This window comes from Lytechinus pictus, chromosome 3 (genome assembly GCF_037042905.1).
Source record: "Lytechinus pictus isolate F3 Inbred chromosome 3, Lp3.0, whole genome shotgun sequence".
NCBI lineage: Eukaryota > Metazoa > Echinodermata > Echinoidea > Temnopleuroida > Toxopneustidae > Lytechinus > Lytechinus pictus.
Window position 1 is genome coordinate 38486798 of NC_087247.1, and position 27901 is coordinate 38514698.

Below are 27901 nucleotides of genomic sequence, written 5' to 3' on the forward strand. Positions count from 1 at the left end.
TTAAATTTAATATAAGAATGATATACATATGTATTTATTTTCTATTCAATATTTGATCAAAATAACATAACTCATGATGAAAATGAAAGGATAAGTGAAACATCTTATGAAATACTAAAATTTGAACATCACATCATGCATGATATATTAGTTATGGATAACATAATTGCACAAAGACCTATACATGTTATTTGTTGTAGGTCTGATTCAGAAAGTAGATATTGATGGACCAATACATGTCTCATTTATTAAAAAAAAAGAAGTCTTAAAATATAAGTTCAGCAAAAGAAATCTTGAAAAACAGCATGTTCTCAAACAGCCTCTAAAAGTAATCAACCTCTACTATTTCTACCCACAACTATCTTCTTACAAAGAAATGAATTGCTTGCTAGTACTTGTAGGCCAATTTCAATTTTATAGTTTCCATCATTGATGGTGGATTGCCTTTGTTTGGCAGGGGTGTTGTTTTCATTGACACAAACAATTTTTTTTCTAAACTGTGCACTGTTTCATGCTTTAAATATTTCTCTTTGACAGTTGAGATTTTATTGTGTGTGTGTTAGAATTTACATCAAGGGGTAATGTCAGAAATAGTTGATAAAATCTTCAATTATGATTTGGCAAACTTTATTTGATGGCCTAAAAAGAAAATTATTCAATCCAGAACTTTGAAGGTAAAAGGTCCCCCTCCCCCCAAAAAAACAACAACTTTGACACACTTATTCAAGCGTGAAGACACAATGGCAAGGATATTATGTATGATATTAACTTGCTACCTGCTAAAGTTTATGTACAGGGATATAAGGATAATAAGGAAACCATGAACGCGATAACATATACAGTAGAAAACCAATCATTTCACAATGTGACTTGCTAAACAGATAAAGTCAATTCATTTTGGGTGAACTTGTATACACACAAGACCGCTAGCCATGCACATACAGCGATTGCCAATTTCTTAATATATACACAGCACTCCAAAACATATTCAGATACAAATATATTATGAAAGGTATGAATGTATAATTTTATAAGTTGAGAATGTATCAATTGTGGTACAGGAAATAATGTACATTTAAAAGAAAATTGATAACTCTCCACAAGCCGAGAATATACAGCATCACATACATGTATTTTGAAAATATCATCATCATATTCAGTTACAGTTGAATGTTACATTTACTATCACAAACAACTTGAATATGTGTGTTACAAAATTCTATAAATCTACAAAATAGAGAATTCAAAAAGTTTTGTGTATTTCAATGATCACTCATCAGTTGAGTTTGTAAGGCTTTGTGAAGACTAAAAGAAGCAATAATTGATTTACTATAATTTTACGAATTTTTTTTTAGAATAGTAAGAATGTCAAAATTTAAAAAAATGGAAAAGGTCTAGTATATGAAAGTGCATCTGCCAGGCACTGATGAAAGTAGATCATGTATGCATGGAAGGTATGAAAATGTGGGGAGCATTGTTTTTATTGTAAATCAAATATCTCTCTACATAAACAGTTAAAAAAGGGCAGCATATTTCTATTTGTTATATGAATACACCACTTTTTCTCTAGGGATGAAGTTACCAACTTACAATGTTACATCAACACAATTTCAATGTGTTATGTTTGAATATATTTAACTGTGTTGTCTGCCAATAAAATGCAGAATGCAATTTGAGATCTTGCTGCCCTTTTGAAAGAATCTTGAAAACCATTTCCTTTGTTATATACCTGCAATAAGGAATACACTTTCATATCAATGGCTAGTATGACAATCTATTGCTCCCACCTACTTGGGGCATTACCATATTTTATCAGTCACTCCCTGACTTTATCTTTGTGACAATTAAGTTTAAAATCCACTGAATTACAAATTGCAATGATCTTACACGAACCATGTGGAGTCCAAACAAACATTTGACATTTATAGGAATACAAAAATCAATAGCATGAATAAGATATGAACAGTTCCCTGTTTGGTATACATTTAATTATCATGTTATACATTTTAATGTTTTCTTGACGAAATCATGTAAATTTCTGATTTGAAAATTCAATTTTGATTAAATTTCAAAATATACTTGCTTGATTTCTTTTTCTTTTCTTTTCAATTCAATACAAGTAGATGTTGGGATGGACTTGGCCTTTGATAAAGGGTGCACCGAAATTCAGTAATCATTGCATTAACATTTAATCCTCTCGTAGCTGACTATATGACTCTATATTACCCTTTCCTATTTGCAAATATTTCATCACAAATGTATGTCAACCCTGAACATCTCATAAAATAAACACTTAATATACTAATATATTTATATATAAATTTATTCTATAGTACATGACAGTGTAAGTGACTATATACATATGACATGATACGTGAAATCAAGTAAACCATGCTATTTCTTAATATTTTGCACTCTCAGCATTATACATGGCTAGCTACTTAGGGGATTATGAAATTAAGGAAAATTATAAACATTTATTTGAGAAGGCATTCATCCAGTCTTACTGACTACTACATGTACTACAAGAAAATGAACTATTTTTGACAGACAATGATAATGAAACAATTTCCCATAAACTGACATGAAATCACTGGGATACTCCTCTACATCCATATTCATATTGTGGTATTATACAACAAAAACTATTACCTTTCCCCAAAGATTTTACACTTAATAGATATATTCAAATTCTACTGACTATTACAGGTGATAGAATTTTCACTACTAAATCTTAAGTCATTTTTTATCCCAATATATGCACTGTGATTCACTAGTGTGCATGTGAACTGATATTAGAGCTTGACTCATCAAACTATTCATTATCTACGATGAAAGAATCACCTGATCAGCTTAAGAGGTCACATGATCACTTTTCCCACCTTCCCAATAGGGGAATGATGATGACTCTGTGGGTAGAGCCAGATCCTAAGATCACTTACTCCCACCAAACAGGGAAAGGATGATGAGGAACAGGTATACTATGTCCACATACAGGTTCATAGCACCGAATATGTATTCCTCAGGATCCAGCTCGTAACGCCGACCTCCAATCAGTAGCTGGGTGTCGTACGCAAGGAACTGTGTGGAACAAAAATGGTACAATCAAATATGTGACTCGGAATGGTACACACACCAAAAGCAATGACGAGTGTATTATGTAAATAATAACAGATATCAAGTGTGTGTTTTGCATCATGTTTTGCAAAATGCATCATAAATTGCCCCTATGCCCTCCCATATTCCGATATATTTCAATTCAACCAGAACTTTTTTTAGAGCCATCTCAATCTGATTTGATTGCGCATGCGCAATTGATGACAAATAAATTATCTCAGCGCAGCATAAACGTTCAGCCGAGTAAGGCTCAAACTGGGCCTGGGATCAAAATAAACAAATTACTGGCAAATAGGCATCACAATTACACAGAAGGTTTCATTTTGGAAAAATATAATTCAAGTAAGTAGTAATTAAGTTAGACATTATTGTTTATTTTGATGATTTTATGTACCAAACGAAAAGGTTGTATTTCTTTCCTTCACACTGTCTTTTCTCTAATAAGATTTTGCACACTGATTTTAAAATAGATTTTACTCAGGCTTAAATTTAAAGCATTATCTCCGCAGAATCCAAAAATTGTCATATTTCTATTGACTTACCATGGTAAATAACAAAGCTGCCAGCCACGCATAAACTGTATAGAGAACCTGAACAACAAAGATACAAAGAATGTTAGAAATACAAAAGTGCCATTACAATCAAATCATAACGGTTATATGTGTAGACCTCCTGATCTTTATTATGAAAAAAAAGGATGATTTAGCTCAAAATCATGAGAGGAATAGCACTATGAATTATCAAGAAAAATAAGCAAATTATAACAGAAAAATATGGTCAAGCTTCAAATTCTTTCCTCAAAAATGAAAATGATTGAGAGGTCTGTAAGTGATGCATTCCACTTGTAAGCAACATTATGTGAGGCATATTAATAAAATCTGTAACAATCAAGCCGTTGGGAGACGAGAAAAACAAAGGCTTCGAGTCTACCCAACAATAACTATATTTTACTAAATGGACAAAAACAAAAACTAGAGGAAAAAGATGACTGAGTGGAGTCACTAGATAAATCAGTACCTGGGGCATTCACACATATTGTGTCGCTTCAAAAATATGATGCCTGGGGCCAATGCTGAAATCCCCCCCCCCCCCAATTTTGGCAAGAATATCTTCTTTGGTTGTTTGTCAGATTGGTCCTAAAAAATGAAATTCCTGGTATTGTCTTTAAGTTTGCACCCCTCAGAAAGTGGTGCACAGGTGTCCCGCTCCCAAGATACACCACTGAAATGACTTACATTGCTGCGTGTAAAGATGGCAATGAATCCAAAGAGGAAAAGAGAGAGGCTGAAAACAAAGAGAAATCCTCCGCAGGATGTAAAATCAAAGCGTGTCTGGATTGCAAACAGACTCACTCCAAGAGTAACTCCCTACAAAAGATAAAAACATACACATATTCAATCATTATTAAATTCAATGGAAATGAGACAATGTATTCCATAAAGTCATGCAAGATGGTCACTCTTAATGATATTTTGTTTTTTTCTCAGTAAAATTTCACTACAAACTTATCTTTTGCATATCAAAAAGTAACTTGATATGGATAAGTTTGATCGTAGCTGGTGTGTATTATAATTAAAATATTCATGATTTTAATAGATTAATAAATAAAATCATAAAAGAAATGAATGAAAATGCACAGCATTTATAATGTTAAGAAACACAGACTGAGTATCTATAATGTTGGGAATTCATAAAATAATGGAGAAGCCAGAAGTTTATATCAAACCACTGAACCAACAAAATGATAAAAAAAATAAAAACTGTCCATGAAAACCCACAGGTTTAATTTTGATGAAATAGACAATTTTAAAGTGATTCTGCAGCCTGTCACATATCAAAGCAGGCCCAAAAAGACAAACATACACACACACACAGACAAAAATTGCTAAATTATGGTACGGAAATACTAGGACCTTACAATATGTTAGGACACGCGAGTGTACTTACCGCACAGATACCCATGCAGACCAAGACAGACTGACCAGCATTAGGACCATAGTAGCTGGATTAACAGAGTGGAAAATAAATTATGAAAATATATACTCATTTTACATCAATCAGAATTTAGATTAAAATAGTATTTCGTCTCTCTCTCTCTCTCTATATATATATGAATTATTCTACCTATAAATTCTAGACTATCATGATGCACCCAAGGTATTCGACACAAAAAAGAAAAGCCAAATAGAAATAAAGAATTACAACATTACATATTTGGTGTACTACTCAAACATTGGTTTTTCTTTCATTGGTTGCTTTTCCTTGCAACATAATGTACAAGTAAGACTGTACACTTAAATTTTATTTCTACATTTGCACTGTATAAGTGTATGGGAGAGGAATGGGTTGGGTGGTATCTGCATCATATTTACAGATTTTCTTACCTTGAAATAGTTCCCGCCATGTACGAAAGACAGAGAGTCTGATCAGAGAGTGAAAGAAAGATAAACAAATAAACAAATAATGCAATGTGTTGTTCACTAAACTATGCATACAGTATTACAATTGCTACAATTTCTCAATGAACGGGCTTTGATACAATTTGAATAATAAAATAAATGTATGCTTTGACCAATACTCTTTTAATCATGAATCTATCTCTTTGTGGTTTTATGGTGCTAATATGTAAACATATTTGGACATTACTCTGGATCATATAGAAGAACAATAATTGGATCATATGGAACAAAAACAATAACTGGCCATGGGAGACTGGTAAATTTGTGCATTACCAAATATATATGTGCAAGTTGCATCCTCACTGTGACATTATTTATTTGTGTTAATCCTGCAAGACTGGTAGGCTACAATGTACAAATAAACATTGGATTACAGATTGCACCCATTTAACTAAGACAACTTTCATAGTATATGTTTTCACCAAACTGTGTATGTATCAAAACTAGTCCACAGCACAGAGGTCTCTAATACCTCAGTCACATTTTCTCTACGGCGGTTGTACAACGAGTCGAAAACAGCTGTTCTCTTCAAATGGTTCAAATGGTTCTATTCTTACTTGCATGAGCCGTCGTAGGAGAAATGTGACTGAGGTATTAAGGACACCCACTGTGCAGGAGAACTCTGTTCCTCCAATTAACAGAAATGTTTGGAAGGGTAACTGTATTAAAATTGAGACAATGAAGATGAACCATCATCAGCTTCCTGCTAGATGCTAAGTGTGATGCATTACCAGTGGCATTAAGGTGATTTGATCATATACTCACAAAAGCTGCCAGTGCAATGACATTCCCAGGGTACTTCCTGCGAACACTAGGGCAGCAGGCAAGCATGAAGTACATCACCAAGAACAGTCCACTGAAAATAAATGAAAGAAAAAATGAGAGTACTCAACCCATTCAGACAAAATGGTCCCTGTGTTTGGAACAATTTAACAAGATAAATTAAATACATGCTCATTCTGTATCCCAAAAGAATTTTAATACAAGTATATATCGTAAAAAAAATATAGATTGTCATTATCAAACATGTGATTCACTGACATAGAGTAAAAAAAAATTCTTTGGAAAAAAGTATCATTAGAAATAGAAAACACAAATTAATTCCAAACAATTGCATTACTACTCTAGATATCAAACATAACACTAAACTCTTACTGGCTACCATAGCCATTTTTACTTTCACAAAAAGAAATATAACAATAGCATTCCATTGCAGTCACAGATAATGCAATCATTTGAATGTGAAGGAAAAAAAGCCAGTATCTGAAGTTTTGATAAATTGAAAAAGTAATTCACTTTCAAATATTGAATAATTCAAGTAAAGAATATGAACACACCCACGACGTGTTGGCATTTACAGTTAAAGGGTCAAAATAACCAAAGAATTGAACTTACTAAGAGCACCAATACAGCCAACTGTTAGTCCTCACATAGCCATTGACAGGCTCCCTGTATATTGACATAACATAAGAACTTGAAAATATGGATTTACTTAACTGTACTGAATGCACAGCTTCATGGCACATTAACAACTTGACTGATTTTTTTTAGGGTATCTCTTTCTTAGAATAATATAATAAAATAAATATAAAATAAAAGAGCATACTCAATATTAAACTGCGAGATTCAATTTATCGAAGTGAAGAGAAAAACTGTATGCATTTCATCATGAATATGCAATTAGTGATCTCAAACCCTACCTTCTTTTTTTTTCAGTTTGATAATATGGAATCCTAATTATTAATTTATTTATGCCTACCAATACAATTATCTCTCTTGTTACAGAAATTATGTTCTCATTTAATCTGTAGAAATCCTGTTTTTACAATAATGGAGCAGAATATATGAATAATTGTAACATGATATACTAAAATACAAATTACATCTTTCAAGATTAACATTTTGCTTTTTACTTTATTTATTAAAAAATCACATTATTTTCAGCGTGACCAACCCTTTAAGTTTACTATTCAACATTGGGATATTTTATAGCAAGTCATGAAGACTTATGGACTGAACTTCAAAAATCATACTATTAATGGTAGAATTAAGCTGATATATTCATACTGCCAATCTACTATCAGTCAAAATATATTCTTACTGGATAAAAAGCCAATGATTATTTGCATTGAATAATTTTCATAGTTTATCGCATCCAAATTTGGTATATATTATTTCCCTTTGGTACAACTGCAACATGTCTTTTGTGTCTTTCGCGGGTTTTTGAAAAAAATATTTTCCCAAAAGATAAACAAGGAATAACCAAGTTACACACATTCTGATAAAAGTAGGCAACCCGAACGAATCATCGTTAACATTTCATAAATATTAAAAGCTGATCAGCATTATTTAAAAATCAATTCTTCATAATGGAGTTAAATACATAATAAACTTACACAAAAACAAAGACGCAAATAATTCCAAAGGTCACTAGCAGCTGGATGAAGAGGATGAAATACACCTGAAAGAAAAAAAAGAAGAGATTAAGATGAATATTACCATAGCCAGTGAATCTGGAAAACAACCAACTAAATGTGAATGAAAATTTAAATGATTAAAAAAATATTTGGATAGTAATGTAAATGATGCGAAACAAAGAAAGAAAAAAGAAGAAGATGTCATATTTAACTTTTTGATTATTTATTCTAAAAAAATGGAGAGTGCTAAAATAAAAGAGACTCTTTAAAATAAATTTAATCATACCAGTAAGCAGGCATGAAAATTGGGTATGAAAAAAAAAGCTGAAAGGGTTTTGGAAATGTCGTTGACAAGACGGTGGGCGAAGCCCACCGGGCGAGCCGCTCCCTGCTAACGGGTGGGGTCCAGGGGGCAACGCCCCCTTAAGCTCCTGGGTTTTATCAATTTTACAACTCCAAAAACCTGTTTGAGTTGAATGATTGTAATGAAGTATTTATATGGATTTTTTGTCCAAAATTCAATTAAAAAAAACTAAAAAATACTAAAAAATAGCAATAGCACTTCCCTGGTTTAAAAAAAATTGATTTTTTTTTTTTTTTTTTTTTTTTTTGGGGGGGGGGGAAATTCAGCAAACAAAAAAACGCGGAAATCCGCGGAAACGCGGAGAATTGTCATGCCTGAGTAAGGCTTATTTTGCTTGTGATTTTGATGCTAGTTTGATTATCTACATTTATTCAACTAAACTTTTTGTAGGGGTAGACTGACTTTTACAATAAAATATGGACTTTCATTCTTTTTCTTCATTTTTCATAATAGAATCATTAGTAGAATATGTCACATCCAGGGGGCTCTAACATTAAACAAACAACCACTTGAAAAATTAAGTATTACAGTAAATCTGTAGCAAAAAAAGAAGAATAAATTAAAATCAATTCTATTGTGTTATGCATACAGGGGACAAGTGTCATCACCTTCTTGATGAAAGCAGCTCGGATGGCCTTGTTGTTGAACCCTCTTCCTGCAGAGAACCCTTCTTCTACATCACTACCGGGAGATCCACCTCCTCCTTGGAAAAAAGAAGATAGAAAATAGCCAACAAACATATATCACTAAATAAGTCAATCCAAGGGCTTGGGGCAGTGAAAAACAATAAAAGTGATTGGTAAACATTCTTAGATTTCTTCATTTTTTTATTCTGAGAACTTTAATTGAAATAAACACATGACATGTAGTTTGAAATATACAAGGCTTTCATTAGTCCATTGAACCTTATGCTGGAGAACTCTCACTTGGTCTTTGAAAAATTTGTATCACATAATGAAATCAAGACGTGGTCAACAGATTAATTAATACGATTTTCTCGCTCTCTCTCATTTGTGCTTTCATGGAAGACTTCCCCATGGATTGCTTAACTTACCATAACTTGCTGGTGGAGGTGCAGACTGATAGCCAGCTTGCTGTGGTGCTGGAGTAGACTTGGGTGGGTAAGCCTGACCAGTTGGTGGGGGGTATGCTGCACCTTCTGTTGGTGGGGGGTATGCTGCACCTTCCGTTTGTGGTGGGTAAGCTGCACCCCCTGCAGGAGGGTATGCTTGTCCTGTGGCTGGTGGGTATGCTCCACCCTGTGTGGATTAAATGAGTAATGGATTTCAGGATATATCATAATTAAACTTTGATTTGATAAAACTTGATTGTATAGAAAATAGAGAGAACACTCTTAGTAGTGAGTTATATGTGATAAGAATTTATTTCTTAAATATTGTTCATTGTAATCTCAGAATTTTGTTAGTCTGCAGTAGCGAGCCAGAACAAATATACATTTATTGTTATCATTTATAAGACACAAATACATGTGGTTCATTGTTGGAGGACTCAAGGCAGGCTTTCCAGTCCTCTGCCATGGCCTTGTAGTCAAGCGGCTGGGAATGTAATTGAGTGACTGGGTTTTCTTGGCATCGTGGAATGTCTTGCAGCCTCTGTCTCCGGTCCAAGTCAAAGAAAGGCTGCAAACAAATGAACCCTGTCTTCTTCCTTGCAATGTACTTTATAATATTTCCCAGAACAAGGTCTTGGCTTTGAATGTCGGTGACTCGACTGTTTACACTGTGGTTTAGACAATAGATATAATCTCTCACACAATATGAAATCCTATATTTCTATTCTACCCTCTTTTTCTTCTTGACAGCTACTTATTTAAATCAAATGTGATACAACTATTCATCTCCATTCATCTCCATTCATCTCCATTTTCTTAATCAATTCAAACCCCTGTGGGGAACCATGCACTGTTTTAGTTCTTATTTTTCATCAGTTACCATCTGCTGTACATACATATATATATATATATATATATCTGACCCAGTAAAGCACTCATCACATACAAATTACATAAACAAATATATATATATATATATATCTGACCCAGTAAAGCACTCATCACATACAAATTACATAAACAAATATATATATATATCTGACCCAGTAAAGCACTCATCACATACAAATTACATAAACAAATATATATATATACACAACAAAAAAAGTAAGTCCCCCCTAAATCAAATTGCTGTAACTTTTGAACGGAATTACTTTGAGATATGATATTTCGTAGGTTGTATTCTACACTCATTAAGCAACTCCTGGTGAAAAATGGGATTGATCGGTTGAGTCATGCATGAGTAATTAAAGATTGAATTAAAAATGACCATTTTTGAAAGTCACAAGAGTCGTTTTTCAGATTGTGCAAATACAAAGTTGGGCAAAACTTGTTTTTAGGTGAATTTTATGGCGTTATGCTGTTTTACTATCCATCATTTAGCCACTCCACACACAATTTTGATATCGTATGTTCATGGTTGAGTGAGCACAATGTATTGCAGGGGCCGCGGAAGCGGGGGGGGGGGGGGGGGGTTTCAGCCCCCCCCCCCCCCGCTGACCATGCAAAAAATCACAATCGTACGGTCATTTTTACATTTTTGTACATGCTTTTGGAAAAGGGGGGGGGGGGGTTTCAGCCCCCCCCTTTTCCAAAAGCATGTACAAAAATGTAAAAATGACCGTACGATTGTGATTTTTTGCATGGTCAGCCCCGCCCCCACTTTGAAAACCGTTCCACGGCCCCTGTATTGTTAAGTACTTATCATCATAGGGGTTTATGGTAGTATACTCTGCGTTGGTGTCTCCCCCGATTATAGGCCCCTCCCCCATTTTGAAATTCTGGATCCACCACTGATTTGTCCATACATTAAACTGATCATGAGAAATTGTTAGGAAAAGAATACATTTATGCAGTATAAAGAGTATTCATTCCTAAGTTTTCGAAGGTGCTCGCTCAACCATGAAAATGTTTAAAGTTCGGAAAGTGTGTGGTGATAGAAATGATGGACGATAAAACAACAGCAATTAAAGTCACATTTGAAACCGAATTTGCCCCCAATACTAGTATTCACTTTATTACCCTTTAAAATGAGTCTGTGACATTGAAAATACAAATTTTCCCACTTTGATGCGTGCTCACTCATCCATAAATAAACAAATCGATTTCATTTTTGCACAGATTTCTGCCCATAGATTGATAAACATTACTGTCATCCATAAATAAACAAATCGATTTCATTTTTGCACAGATTTCTGCCCATAGATTGATAAACATTACTGCCAAATGACATTGCTAAAGACAGCCTTGAAAAAAAGTTCCACCATATTGAATAAGGGGTTACTTATTCTTAAAGACCCTGACCGGTGTAAAAACAGTCATATATCAAAATAAAGGTAATGATTCATACAATACAAATATACCAAAAATATTACATATATCTCCTTCCATTTCTGACAAATATTAAATAAAAATCAAAGAAACTGCTCCTCCAAAGTACGCTTCGATTGAGCACCCCCACGTCGCCTGGAAATGATGACGTCACGTTGTGTCAGGAGGGTTGTGATTCCATAGGTTTGTGTACAAAAGCATTGGGTATTTTCTTCCATTTCCATGTTATGAATCCATATTTTTTTTTCGTTTTCAGATGAAAATGGCACTCAAAATTATTCACTGTTCAAATTGTTGTAAACCTACAACTATTCACTACCTTTTTTGTGATTTCTTTGTTTGGCTCTTATTGGGCCTAAATTGCTATGTCAGGAAAAGTTGTTATACATAATCTAAATGCAGATAGAATTGAAATCTGCGCCAAATAAGCAGGAAATAAAATATGGCAAATACTAGTTCAAAACTGTAGATTTCATAAATTCAAGCTTGTGGGTAAAAATATATGTGATATCCCTCTGTGATAGAAGTGGAGAGAATGAAATGCGTTATCTGGAAAGCAAAAAATCACCCAGTTTTTCTGTGTACAAACCTATGGAATCACGACGCTTCTTACACAACGTGACGTCACGGTCTCGAGGCAGGTGAAAAGCACAATAAAGCCTATTTTCTAAGCGGGGTTCGAAGCCCGATAATTGGAATATTCACAAGCAAAATACTCAGCTGGGAAGCGGTGAAAATGCATAAAGCATACCTTGCTGTATTTAGTAGCTTATAAGCTTTCGATTGGTATATAATTTATCAATTTCATTTTCGGGTCCGGTCTGGATCTTTAAACATATGCACCCATAATGTACACAAGTCTATGAGAGAGGAAGTCAAAATTTTAACAAATATGAAATGAGGGTTTGTTTCATGGACGGTTTTTGTTACTTCTGCCAACAGTTATTTCATGAAACTTCGCATATGGCTTCAGAGTAACACTATCCAAAAGGCACGCACACAAAAATAACCATTCGATACGGCACAGAGTGGGGCCAAGGCATTGAACTTTCTTCTCATTTGCATAATTTTCGAATATTGTGTGCTCACTGATGCATTAAACATCGGGATTTTCATAAAAATCAAATCAAATGAACTATGCAAGGAGGTTTGTGACAGATATCCATAGTTACAAATTGCATTTTTTCAAATAACGTAAAAAAGAGCTAATCACATTCCACATGTTCATTCAAGCGTGAATGTTTAATTAAACGCCTTTGAATCATTGAAGCATGTTAATTGGTCATGAAAATAACGAAAAAGTTGAGAAAATATCATTTTCAGTTACCAAAATGAAACAATACATGCCTATGATATTTGAAAATCATATTTTTTCAATAAATGTTCATTGAACCGTGAAACGATGAATATTGTTGCTGATACTCTTCCCAAAAATAATTGTCATCATATTCTATCATTTTTATTGTAGAAATGTGTAAAAAAATCCAATTATAGCAAATTTGGACTTGTGTTTATTCAACCGTGAAATTTAGCCAAAAAAGTTGTATCGTCTTTTAGAAAGTACCTTTTACAAGCCTTCTGACTATTTTTCATGATGAGAATGTGGAATTAGTTCCAATAAAATGGAATCAAAGTAATGATATTTGGCTTGTGACTTTTGAAAAGTGACATTTTTGCCTTTTGACGATGCTCACTGAAGCATGACGTAAAATACGTCCATAACATTTACTCAGAGGATAGCTTATAAAATTACCTACACGCTCATGTAAAAATATATTAAAAAAACTTGCATTGGTTCGGAAATTATTGATGTTTGTTTAAGGGGGGACTTACTTTTTTTGTTGTGTATATATATCTGACCCAGTAAAGCACTCATCACATACAAATTACATAAACAAAAATTTTTATGCATTTCAAATTATATTTCTAAGTAAATTTGATTAATTGCATATAGAGATTTAAGAGAAGAAAATGATTAAAGGAAATTAATTGCAGGAACCCTTGTCATTGGTTGTTCATACTTGAATGGATAGCACCCTCGATGCAACCTAAATCATTTTGATAGGTGATCATGTGGGTGCACTGCAGATGCTTGAGCAGGTACATGTACAGCAGATGGTAACTGATGAAAAATAAGAACTAAAACAGTGCATGGTTCCCCACAGGGGTTTGAATTGATTAAGAAAATGGAGATGAATAGTTGTATCACATTTGATTTAAATAAGTAGCTGTCAAGAAGAAAAAGAGGGTAGAATACATGAAACACTCTTGGGACATAGTCTCCTTATCAACTTTAAAGAGATTGATAATGAACTCACCTGGTAAGGGGCTCCTTGTGCAGGAGGATATGGGGTCACTCCAGGCTGTCCAGGGGGGTACTGCTGATCAGTAGTAGCCTCCAAGTAGCTGGGAGGGGCTGATGGCTCGGCCATCTTTACTCACTCAAATTTGTCTCTTTTTTCCCCCAACAGATACACTGAAATCTGAATAAATATTAAGAGAAGAATTGGTATTAAACACAAATAATGGCTTTCCAATGGATAAGGAAGATCTTTGAGGTGATATCATATTTTTAGAGCTTTTAAAAATAAATTAACCAGTTCCTTTCTCTACTGTTATGGAGATTTCAGCTTGCCCTTCCATGTTCCAATGAACAATCCAATTGTTGCTTGAGAAATACACCTTTTAATGCACTTTGTACATACATGTATATGATGATTTATCAGTCACATATACTTCCATTCAGATGGCTTTGTGGTACCCTTGTAAAACACAATGTTCTGTGAAGGGGGGTACATGTAGTGTGGATTTATCTGGCAATTTTATCACTGGACTATCAATTGCATCACCAATTCCCTGTAATAGCAAGAACACAGGTTGCAACTCTTGAATAATATCAGATGATCAATATTAATAGTGCTCAAATACATGGCTGAGAGCGGGTCTGGTTTGAAGCCACAGTACCTGAAGTGACATGAATGCAATTACATACAACTTCCTGATAATTATCACCCGGAAAACAATTGCGCAGTGCTCTAGTACAGCGCTTCTCAAACTTTTTTTACTTGAGGACTCTTTTACTTTGACTCTCAAATTTTTTTTGAGGCCCACCTACCCAAATTTTAAGAAAGCGTTACATGTATGATTACTTGTCTCGACCCAAAGATAGACAATGATTATAATGAACATATTTGTGCATATGACTTTCAGTAGCCCGGCCTTTGAGCCCCTCCTCCAAACATATACAACCATGACAACATAACAACTTAATAACAAGAATACTGAATACCTTCAACATTCGACACACATTGCATATGGTTTTGCATCACTGCCAGCCATAATGAATCCAAATTTAATGTATTCAGGGTCATATTTTCTTACATTTACATTCAGAGACTTTTCAATTTGTTTCCTCCCTCGCCCTTTTAAATCGCTTTTTTTTTTTTAAAAGTCAATTTTGATGAAAGTATGTTTTCGTTAAATTTGAACACAAAGCCCTGAAGCATTTCGAAACAAACAGTTCAAGAACTAAATGCATTCACAAAGGTCCGGTTAATGGGCGACAATTAACTAAATGCTACACAATATGCATACATGAGGTTCACATCAAAGTTAGATCGAAACCATCATACTGTGTATGCATATTGCAACATGCATAAAGCATGCTTTAGCTTTGTTTGACCCACGTAGACCGATCAAACATAACATATTCGGGCTGTCGGACAGGTCCAGGTCTGTGAAACATGCTATAGTCATGATAGTTTTTCTTCCTCTGGAGCTTCTCGCGGCCCACCGTTTGAGAAGCGCTGCTCTAGTACATGTAAGACCAGTCTTTTTCAGGGTCACGTATTTGGTTTACATCCATCATCTTCTATTCAAGGCTTTCGTTCCCCTTGAAGTAAGGTCACACATGCAATCACAGTTTTTCTTCCGTTGAAATTTAGTAGTTCCCAATGTCTTCACAAATACCTAAAGAAAAATAAAAATTTGATTTTAATCGATACGGAATAACGGGAAGAAAAAGGCATTAAATTTGCCTGTATAGTAATCACTGTAGTACACTTCTTTGGCTGCATTTGCAATGGATCTAAATGCATCATGTATAATCTTCAGCTCTATTGGCCCTGAAAAAATATGCATACAGTGTATTTGTAAAAGAGAAATTGTTTGATCCTTTAAAAACATTATGAGGACATACAATTTACTTCAAATGTGCACATGCCCTGTAATGTAGAAGTTCACATGTGCCCATGATGATCACAACCAAATATAATACTTTCCTGTTACTTTCATATTGCTGCTACAGTCCACAATGTAGAAACACGGATGTCAACTGAACTATCACTTTCAGTCAGATTATGAAATAAACTGATTGCTGAAGTGTAAACAGATACTCTGCTACTGGTACTTACATTTCATACTATTTTATTAAGTCTCAATCAGTTTAGATTCCAAAACTATAGCCAATTAAAAGAAAGTTGTAAACATAACCAAATATAAGTACTATTACCAGAGAACATTAAAAAAAATCACACAACAATTTATGGAAACACATTATCCCCTTGTAGACTGTATGCTATCACACACATTTTCTATAGATCCAATGCAGGCTTACATGTAGTCTGTAACAGGATTTCTGTGTGCAAGATGAGTAAAATAACATTAAAAATAATTTAAATAGAAGCCTACATAATTTGTAAGCACAATTGCCAAATCAAATACAGGTATGATCATGTGACTTGTGAAAATTATATATGTACATAGCTAAATTTATACAAAGTATATAAGTGAAAGATGTTGAAAAGTCCTGGGCATTGAGTTATTTGAAATTTTAAAGAGTTTTAAAGCCTGAATTTTGTTGAAGAAAAAAAAAGGTAAGATTTAACCAAACTTTATTACTAGACCTGCCAACCTTCTACAAAGAGAAAAGTATTCTTAGAAGGAAAATATTGGGGTTTTTTGACAAAAAAAAGTATTTAAAAAAATTTGTCTCAACGTAACAATCGCCAGCCTGTTGTAGTGAGATTGGTGAAAAACATGGGAAATGACTGTACTTGAAAAATTGATAATTCACCCTTTTAAACATGTGCTCGTAGGCAAGACTTTACTTGTTCTTTTCATGTAAGAAGTTACTAGTCTGACAGTGATTTTTACCAGTATGGGACTGTCGCGACTGCCGCTAGTGTCACGTGCTGTGTATAATACATACTCCATGATCAGAAATTTAAAAAAAAGTAACAAATCATACAAAAACAGTATTGGTGTATACATAGGAAAAAAGAGGAACATATATTCTAAAAAGGGAGCGGTTGGCATTTCTGTATTACCATATGACCAACTTTTTCTAAAATAAATTCCATGTACATGAATTAGGGGAATAGTATGGTTGCAAAATGTAAAATGTCATGGGGATAATCCACCTCAAACTACCTTTGCTTAGCACTGGAGAACCTGGCTATGGACAAGGGCACTCACACTAGTACAAGGTTAGTATATGTATACTAACCTCAACCGGACCGCGTTTGACCCTGGATTTCGAAGTAGTCAAACATCGCTTCATTGCAGAAGTAATATTTGCCGAAACTCCTTCTCGCTACTCACAGGGGCTCTTTCCGGTAAGTAGCAATACAATACTGATTCAAAATTTAATTTGGAAATAAAAATCGTACAAAAAAGCAAATTTGCTTACCTCGGCCTGGAAAGTGACTTCGCATGTCTCTTCTACGGAAATACAAGGAAGCCCATAGGTGGCGCTAATAAATTTCACAACCTTGATTCAGCTCCTCGGTAATTTTATAACTGTGTCTAAATTCTTTGAATGCGCAATTCTTATGATTACTTGACTAATTATGGGCACCAATAAATGAAATACCTTCAAAAACACAATTCAAGATTATTATTGGCGATGATAACACTTTTTTGCAAATAATTGAAAACAATGACTAATACAAAAATAGAAAAAAATCTATGTACATGTACCTGGAACGAAACCAGCAGTACAAGCTTTTAACGAACGTCAATAATATGGTCTACCAAAGTCTATACAATGAAAAGATTGGACACTTCACGGACTTCGCGTAATGCTTTGCGTCGATTTGCGTGTAAAATAGTTTAGGTGCCTAGTCTTTCCCTTGTCGTGTCTTTGATATGAATATAAATCGCGCGCCCTCTTTAGGCCAAAATTGAGGTTGCGGATCGGCAATAGGCAGCGACGTCAAGAGCAAGAAAAGATGAGGAACAGGGTGCTCAAATAAGTCACCAAATGGACTTCATATGGATCGCTAAGTGAAATGGAACAATTTTATAAGATTATTATACATGTAGAAATATCGATTCGTGCAATTGCATGGAAGTGGTTTATCTGGACTCCAGGAATCTCCAAATTCTGTGGAAGGATCAGCTCATAGAGAGAGTTGCATGCGCCGTCACGTCGTGCCTTGATTTTACCGTGCACGGCGGCAGCGATGCACCCATGGGTGGGACAAGGGTATTTACAGTGCAATATTGTGCCACTCAGAAGCATGAATAATCCAGCTCTGTGGTCGCGCTCCCATTAGCTTTCTTTTATTCAGCACAAGAGGGCGTTACGGCACTCTACATAGGATTATATGGACAGACAAGGATAATGAAGAATTTCCTGACAATTTTACACGATTTCGAAAACAATCATTGAAGAAAGGATAATATTTCTTGGATGTGAGTTACAACAGAGCTACAGTGGAACCAAAATCTTTGTTTGGTTCTTGACAATAATTGGTAAGTCCAACTTCAGTTTTAGTCTTTTCTTCATAAGTAAAAAATTTGCCTGGAAGCAGGCCTAGACACTGTACAGTCCCATCCCACCCCCTACCTTTCGCTGTATTGTATGGCGAATGGTCGGGGATGAGGAGTGTTATATTATAAGGGAGACATATTATTCACATAAGTATGAAATAATGAAACAAGGCAAACGCCAAGCGTTGTCTCGCCTGCATATTGCAGTCCTGAAGAGACTGCATGTCAAAACTATGCTATATGACTTCTGAGGCTGTCAGCAGTTTAGGGGGTGAATTGTGGTTTTGACAGTTTACATATGCATTAATGGTATAGGCCTACTTTATCCCTAGAAAATCAGATAACACTAAGAATGCTGTTAATACTATGAAGCTATAATTATTTCCATGCAAGTAAGGAAATGAATGTTAGTGAAAAAGAATGTAATTAATAATAATGTGAGTAAAATTGTAGAATTCAATTAATTATTAAGGTGTTATGGCAAACTTATTGTTTGAAAAAAAATGGAGGAAAGATTGTGCATGAAAGATAAATATAAAAACTTATTGTGTGTGATTTTTAGCCATCTTGCCTTCATTTTAGCAGTAGGGTTTTCTAAATTGATCTGTGTGCATATGATAAGTAAATGATGCAAGAGTGAAGTACTACAAGATAAAATAAGTAATAGGGTATGAGTAGGAAGTTTAAAAAGCATTTGAACTTGACCTGCACCTTCAAGAGATGGACCTCTGTTATGAATTTGGTGACCTCACCTCGAAGCTATAGAAAGTTATTGTGTGTACGACACAGCACAGTGCTAGTCATGGAAAGTTCATTGACCTTTGACCTTATTCAAATTTGACTCATATTCGAACTTGACCTGTGCCTTCAGGAGATGGACCTCTGTTATGAATTTGGCGATCTCACTTCAAAGCGTTAGAAAGTTATTGTGTGTACAACACAGCACAGTGCCAGTCATGGAAAGTTCATTGACCTTTGACCTTTGACCTTAATCAAATTCGACTCATATTCGAACTTGACCTGCACCTTCAAGAGATGGACCTCTGTTATGAATTTGGCGATCTCACCTCGAAGCTATAGAAAGTTATTAAGTGTACGACACAGCACAGTGCTAGTCATGGAAAGTTCATTGACCTTTGACCTTATTCAAATTCGACTCATATTTGAACTTGACCTGTGCCTTCAGGAGTTGGACCTCTGGTATGAATTTGGTGATCCCACCTCGAAGATATAGAAAGTTATTATGTGTACAACATAGCACAGTGCCCGTCATGGAAAGTTCATTGACCTTTGACCCTTGACCTTATTCAAATTCGACTCATATTCGAAACTTGACCTGTGCCTTCAGGAGATGGACCTCTCTTATGAATTTGGCGATCTCACTTCGAAGCGTTAGAAAGTTATTGTGTGTTCAACACAGCACAGTGCCAGTCATGGAAAGTTCATTGACCTTTGACCTTATTCAAATTCGACTCATATTCGAACTTAACCTGTGCCTTCAAGAGATGGACCTCTGGTATGAATTTGGTGATCCCACCTCGAAGATATAGAAAGTTATTATGTGTACAACATAGCACAGTGCCAGTAATGGAAAGTTCATTGACCTTTGACCTTAATCAAATTCGACTCATATTCGAACTTGACCTGTGCCTTCAGGAGATGGACCTCTGGTATGAATTTGGTGATCCTACCTCGAAGCTATAGAAAGTTATTGGGTGTACAACATAGCACAGTGCCAGTCATGGAAAGTTCATTGACCTTTGACCTTTGACCTTAATCAAATTCGACTCATATTCGAACTTGACCTGTGCCTTCAGGAGATGGACCTATGGTATGAATTTGGTGATCCTACCTCGAAGCTATAGAAAGTTATTGGGTGTACAACACAATTGTTGACGACGACGACGCCGACGGAAATAGTGATACCTATGTCTCGCTCCGCTACGCAGGCGAGACAAAAATTATGATTTTATGTAGGCATACTCGTGATATAGGCCCCGCTCGAGAAAAAAATTATAATCGATCATACCTCAATATCTAGGTTGCTAACTTCAGCTCACTATATATACTCGTGATATAGGCCCCGCTGCTGTGTTGAATGGCTGTCCGTTTGCGGGGCCTGTTTCACGAGTATAGTACTATAATCGTTATATAGGCCCCGCACTACGGCACTTCAGACACTCCAACACAGTAGCGGGGCCTATATCACGAGTATATATTAAGCTTGCATCCTAAGATAGTCGCGAAACTGGCCCCGTCTAATGCGCTTGTCCCAGCATTCGCACGTGTGTGGGGCTCGGATGACGGCTATAGTAGTATACTCGTTATCGATGCCCCTTACGCTGTTATATAATGGAAAATAACGTGGTCGTGGGGCTTGTTTCCCGCTACCGGTGAAAATTATCATGGGCGGCGGGGGGCCTTCAATTTATTTTCCTAGTAAACAAGGAAAGAATATCATGGGCGGCGCTGTAGGGGGCGGGGGAGGGGCTCCAATTTATTTTCCAAATAAACAAGGAAAAATATCATGGGCGGTGCTGTAGGGGGTGGGGAGGGGCTCCAATTTATTTTCCAAAAAAAACAAGGAGAGAGAATAATAATTTACTTCTTCGGAAATTTATTTGTCGATTTATTTTTGTATTAATACAGTTATTAACTTATTCATTTATTTATCAATCTATTTGTATTAATTAATTTATGTATTCATTAATCATTCAATTTATTGTTTTCAGTGTTTTTTTTCTTTTGTGATATAGAGAGTCAGAGGTATCATTCGTTTTTAATCATTTTTATGTGCGGAAGTTCATTTATTTCAATCTATTTTAATTGATCAATTTATATTGATTAATAAATGCATTTATATTTATTCATTAATCATTCAATTTATTTGTTTTCAGTTTTTTTTTTCTTTTGTGATGTAAAGAGTCAGAGGTATAACTATCATTGGTTTTTAATTACTTTCATGTGTGAAATTTCGTTTATTTATTTATCAATCTATTATTTTAATTGATTAATTAATATGTATTTATATTGATTAATGAATGTATTTATATTTATTCATTAATCATTAATTTATTGTTTTCAGTGTTTTTTTTCTTTTGTGATATACATGTAGAGAGTCAGAGGTATCATTCGTTTTTAATCATTTTTATGTGCGGAAGTTCATTTATTTCAATCTATTTTAATTGATTAATTTATATTGATTAATAAATGCATTTATATTTATTCATTAATCATTCAATTTATTTGTTTTCAGTTTTTTTATTTTGTGATGTAGAGAGTCAGAGGTAGGCCTATCATTCGTTTTTAATTATTTTATGTGTGAAATTTTGTTTATTTATTTATCCATCTATTTTAATTGATTGATTAATGTATTTTATATTTATTCATTAATCATTAATTTATTTGTTTTCAGTTTTTTTTCTTTTGTGATATAGAGAGTCAGATCGAGTTATTATTCGTTTTTAATTATTTTCATGTGTGGAAGTTCATTATTATTCCCCGTGTTTTTGGAAAATAAATTGGAGCCCCCCCCCAGCATTTCATTTTAATTATTTTTTTGCGGGGAGGGAGGTGTCATCAATAATCAAATTACATAGTTCTTGTATGATTTTCTCCCAATCTTTCACTTGACATAATGCTGCGAATGAATCCATTTATTCATTCATGTATCATAAATCTATTTATAATCACCTGGATGTAAGTAGTCAATATTTTTTTTTCAAATCGGCTTTCTTCTCTTAATAAATTCAATATTGAATCACTCATCTGGCTTCCTGTGTGTTATCAATTTGGTTTTTTTTCATTCCTTTCATAAATGCCTTCCCCCGGCTCCCCACTTTTCATCCATTTAAGATAAAAAAACAAAACGAATAGGTATATTCATTCGGGGAAGATTTATTAATTTTCTTTGGGTCAATTTCATTATTGCTTGAGGGATATTTAAATTAATCTATATTTTACTGAGACTTACCCCCCCCCCCGGTCCCCACAATTTGAGATTATATGTATATTATTCATTTTGCGTATAAAAGTAGGCCCTACTTTTAAAGTACGTTTTGGTTTTTTTTTACCTTAACACAATTTATTAATCTTTTGTTTTTTAAAAAGCTTACAATACCGTTTATTGATATGCCAGTATTTCTTCAGCTAACCTATTTTCTCATCCTGTATTCATTTTAAAACTGAAAGGGATGGTCCGGGTTGAAAGTATTTATAGCTTAATAAATAGAGTAGAATTCGCTGAGCATAATGCCGAAAATATCATCAAAAATAATATTGATCGATCGTCATTTCATTAATTCACCATCCAAATATTGCATTTTTTTTCGCCTATATGGTATTCATTTATTTACTAATTCATACACCCTCGCCCCCCCCCCCCATTTCCCGTTTTTATCAAAAGATTTAATAATTTCGGAAAAAGTGTCTCAATGTATTCTTATAATTTATTTTTATGTACGAATTATTCTACTATTTCCCTTTCTGTGATATAGTATTTCAGGAGTTTAATGTGTCCCCCAGATCCGAGATTTCGTAGCGGGGGGGGGGGGGGGGGGAGCGCAAATTTGAGAAGACAGTTGGTGGTACAGAGGTCTGTCTGGTTGAATGCGTCAGGAAAAAAATATACACACAGGTACGGGTTCAGTATTTTTAAAGGGGCGTGGATACAGGCTGGTCGGACACATTGCCATTCATGAAATTCAGAGTCGGCCAGTCAAAGAGGAAGAGGTAAAAGAGTTTTTTTTTTTTTTGGGGGGGGGGGTTGTGCTATGGAAGTTAATGTACATTTTACTTTAATTTTTACCAACAAGATATGCCTACCATGATTATACGGCCGAACTAAACGAGATAACTGTGAACATTTAAAAAAAAATTATAATCCATGTGTTAAAAGCTATGAATGGAGCACACTAAGCTCTCTTTAACCCTAAACAGCAAACATTTATTTAATATTTAATTACTAAACGGAAAATGGGAAAAGGACTTTACAGTGACGCATGAACAGGATATGAAAGAGGAGCGCGAGCTGAATTTTTTTCACACTTGAAAATAGGATGCGAATGCGATCGAAGTTCGAGATGAAGTTTGTTGATATATATCGACACGAAAAGGGTATGTTTTTAAGCACTGCTGACATGTAGGAGTGAGAGAGGGGGGGGGGGGGCATCTTGTTCAACACTTTACTTCATCTGTAAATATCATTATTTTACATTGATTTACATGTAGTTTAATTACCACTTACATAGCACCCTGTTGCTAGGCGACATCCAACAATTCTATAGGCGCTGTTTGTCATGCAGTTGCATCGTACATTCTTAGTTGACAGTGAGGTCATGAATCGTGGCATGTTCTGATATTGTTTTTTTTTATATATATAAACACAAATTTAGAATGAGAAACCAGATAAAGCACAAAAGTATTTCTAATTTCATTGTTTTTTTATATACAAATGCCAAATCACAACACGTTTTTCTCGTTGTGATTTCGTTTTTGTGTTTTCAAAAACCAAACTAAGGGGCTGATTTCCGTTTCCGCTTCTACATGATTGGAACAGAAAAACAAATTATCCATTAGTACCTTGATTGTGCAGGTTACTGGGCAAGTGAAAGTGACATTCACAATTGATCTTAGCAAGACATTCATTACATAAATGAGTAGAGTACTATTTCATATGATAAAAACTAATTTAAGTATGAGAATGACAATATTTGATTAGAGAATATCGAACTTCTTAACCGAAGTGCGTGACAATCAACAAAATATATATTTTCATCAAACGTTTAGTTTAAGAATATTTTTCTATGTTTCTGCTTTAATTATCATCAACTTTGCGTCAGGGTAAACTGCCCCCTTTAAGGGTAGGCCATTCGTGTCAATTAATAGACAACATTTTTTCCCCAAACAGTGCAAACGTGAACGAATAAATGAATATATGAATAAACCAGGAAATGAATAAGTTAAACAATACGAAGGAGAACTTGAAATAGTGATGCATTAAGCCTCTCTCTCCCACTCTCTCTCTCTCTAACGTTTCACGTATTGGCTTCAGTGAGGTAACAAAATATATTTGTTTATATATATAATAATATATGGTATACAGAGAGATCAAATCCATAAGTAAAAAGAGAAATTAACGATAATGGTTGGTCTTACATCAAATAAAACAAAAAGTTTAATACAAACAAATACATCAATTGTTTAATTTAAAGGACAAGTCCACCCCAACAAAAAAGTTGATTTGAATAAAAAGAGGAAAATCAAACGATCATAACGCTGAAAATTTCATCAAAATCAGATAAAATAAGAAAGTTATCACATTTTGAAGTTTAGTTTAATTTGAAATAATAGTTACATATGCACATCCAGGTCGGTATGCAAATGAGGAAACTGATGACGCCATCCACTCACTATTTCTTTAGTATTGTATTATATGAAATATGATATTCTCCCATTTTCTTCTCATTGTCAAGTGCAACAATTTCTCCCTGAACATATGGTTCATTCACGTTGGCCCTTATTGTAAAAAATGTGAAAAATGAAATATTGTATAATTAAAAAAAAAAAAATAGCGAGGCCGGAACTGTATCATTTGCATGCAAATGAGTTGTGCATATAGGGCCTATATCACTTTTTTGTGAAAAATAAGCGAAACTTTAAAAATATCACAACTTTCTTATTTTACATCCGATTTAGATGAAATTTCCAGCGTTATGCTAGTTTGATATATCTCTATTTATTCAAATCAACATTTTTTCTGGGGTGAACTTGACCTTTAAACAAAATATAAATTCCTTTTATGTAACGAAAAATAAGGTTATAACACCCTTCAACTACGACTAATTCAAAGAAGGTAAACGATAATTTTTAAATTCAGATTATACTTTCTTCAAATTTTCAAAGTCATTCATGCCTGAATGATCGAGGAATCTTCTAAGGATACCAGGTGAAAGAGAAGATATTCTAAGCTTTACAATGAGTGCCGTCTTCATTTTGTATAGCCATTATAACTTACAGAATGAATAGAAATAAATGAAAAATAAATGAAATGTATGGCCCTGTATCAACATAAGACCTCAGATAACAAAAAGATGAAAATATAACAAATAAATTAAATGATTAATGAATAAATATAAATACATTAATCAAACAATTAAAATAGATTGATAAATAAATTAAATGAACTTCCACACATAAAAAGAATTAAAAGCGAATGATACCTAACTCTGACTCTCTATATCACAATGATTAATGAATAAATATAAATACATTAATTAAACAATTAAAATAGATTGATAAATAAATTAAATGAACTTCCACACATAAAAAGAATTAAAAACGAATGATACCTAACTCTGACTCTCTATATCACAAAAGAAAAAAATAACTGAAAACAAATGAATTAAATGATTAATGAATAAATATAAATAAATCGACAAATAAATTTCTGAAGAAGTAAATTATTATATCTCCTTAATTGTTTATTTGGAAAATAAATTGGAGCCCCCCCCCCGCCTCCTGCAGCGCCGCCCATGATATTCTTTCCTTGTTTATTTGGAAAATAAATTGAAGGGCCCCCCTCCCCCCTACAGCGCCGCCCATGATAATTCTCACCGGCAGGGGAAACAAGCCCCACGACCACGTTATTTTCCATTATATAACAGCGTAAGGGGCCTCGATAACGAGTATACTACTATAGCCGTCATCCGAGCCCCACACACGTGCGAATGCTGGGACAAGCGCATTGGACGGGGCCAGTTTCGCGACTATCTTAGGATGCAAGCTTATTATATACTCGTGATATATAGGCCCCGCTACTGTGTTGGAGTGTCTGAAGTGCCGTAGTGCGGGGCCTATATAACGGTTATAGTACTATACTCGTGAAACAGGCCCCGCAAACTGACATTCTAAGCTATTCAACACAGCAGCGGGGCCTATATCACGAGTATATATAGTGAGCTGAAGTTAGCAACCTAGATATTGAGGTAGTATAATCGATTACAAGTTTTTCTCGAGCGGGGCCTATATCACGATTTTGCCTTTATGTAATAACGTAAGAAAACGGAAAATGGGGATGTGACATCATCAGCCCACCTAATATTATTAATAAATATTCATGACGACTGTTTTCACAAAATTATTATTTTATATTGCTAAACTTTATTTAAACTTCAATAACTTATTATTTGTTGTCCGATTTTGATGAAATTTCCGGCATTTTTCTCAGTGAATTATATTCTATGTATTAAGATATAAATATTTCCAGCCCGGACCATCCCTTTAATAATTAATTTGAATACATCGATGGAGCCCGAGTCAATAACTTCCCCTCAGGAGTCCGTCTTTATTTACAGCGTGTGCAATTCCTTTCGCACGCAGGTGAGTGTGTATAACCACGATTCCGTGACACATATACTTACGTATCACATGAGCGAAATCACGGTCGGAGTATATTCTATATACGGTACCGGTACTTGATTGTTGAGTGAGAGTAGATCACTGCCGACACTGGTACCTCAATCATTTACGGTAGTTTCAGTGTGGTATTTGTTTACCTTTCTTATTAATTCCTTCTCCTCAATTATCACCAACAATTACCCTAGCTGGAACTTCGAAGTTAGATAAATCAAACAGCAAATGTTAGACAATCATTGGCTTCGGATGTGGAGAGACAGTCTTCTCGTGCATGCACCGCCCGTATGCGTACGGTACTTCCGCCTAGCCTAAAAACTAGGGGCCGATTGCACGAAAGGGTCTTTCCAAGGACCGTCTTTCGTGTCGCCCATCTTTTATGATACGCCATGTGAAACGCATTTCAAATAAATTATCTGCAAATATATTTTATTTGTCCGTTAAATTAAACAATATATTTGTTTATAAAATGATGTGATATCTCATGAAATTGTATAAAATTTGATTTAAAAGCAAGCTTACGAATTTTATTTGTTTATCATAAATTTCAGAAACACCCCGCTTATAGCGCATCATAAAAGATGGGCGACACGAAAGACGGTCCTTGGAAAGACCCTTTCGTGCAATCGGCCCTAGGAAGCAATATGCGCAGAGCAGGGGGCGATTGCACGAAAGGGTCTTTCCAAGGACCGTCTTTCGTGTCGCCCATCTTTTATGATGCGCTATAAGCGGGGCGATTCGGAAATTTATGATAAACAAATAAAATTCGTAAGCTTGCTTTTAAATCAAATTTTATACAATTTCATGGGATATCACATCATTTTATATACAAATATTTTGTTTATTTTGACGGACAAATAAAATATATTTGCAGATAATTTATTTGAAATGCGTTTCACATGGCGTATCATAAAATATGGGCGACACGAAAGACGGTCCTTGGAAAGACCCTTTC

At 34.6% G+C, this 27901-nt stretch overlaps 1 protein-coding gene across 3 annotated transcripts; it reads right to left on the bottom strand.

Moving 5' to 3' along the window:
• Positions 1-27255, bottom strand: LOC129257297 (protein lifeguard 2-like). Of its 3 annotated transcripts, XM_064096987.1 has the most exons (12): positions 26955-27255; positions 14079-14243; positions 9412-9616; positions 8966-9060; positions 7973-8037; positions 6972-7025; positions 6342-6432; positions 5502-5539; positions 5065-5119; positions 4353-4484; positions 3660-3707; positions 1-3081 (listed from the first exon to the last, which is right to left on the bottom strand). In XM_064096987.1, the coding sequence occupies exons 2-12, from the start codon at positions 14190-14192 to the stop codon at positions 2935-2937; spliced, it is 1044 nt and encodes a 347-aa protein (XP_063953057.1). In that variant the 5' UTR covers positions 14193-14243; positions 26955-27255; the 3' UTR covers positions 1-2934. The 3 variants fall into 3 exon arrangements, with proteins under 3 accessions (XP_063953057.1, XP_063953059.1, XP_063953058.1); XM_064096989.1 differs by lacking the exon at positions 26955-27255 and having other exon boundaries at positions 8966-9057; positions 14079-14276; XM_064096988.1 differs by lacking the exon at positions 26955-27255 and having other exon boundaries at positions 14079-14275.
• Positions 27256-27901: the final 646 nt, after the last annotated feature.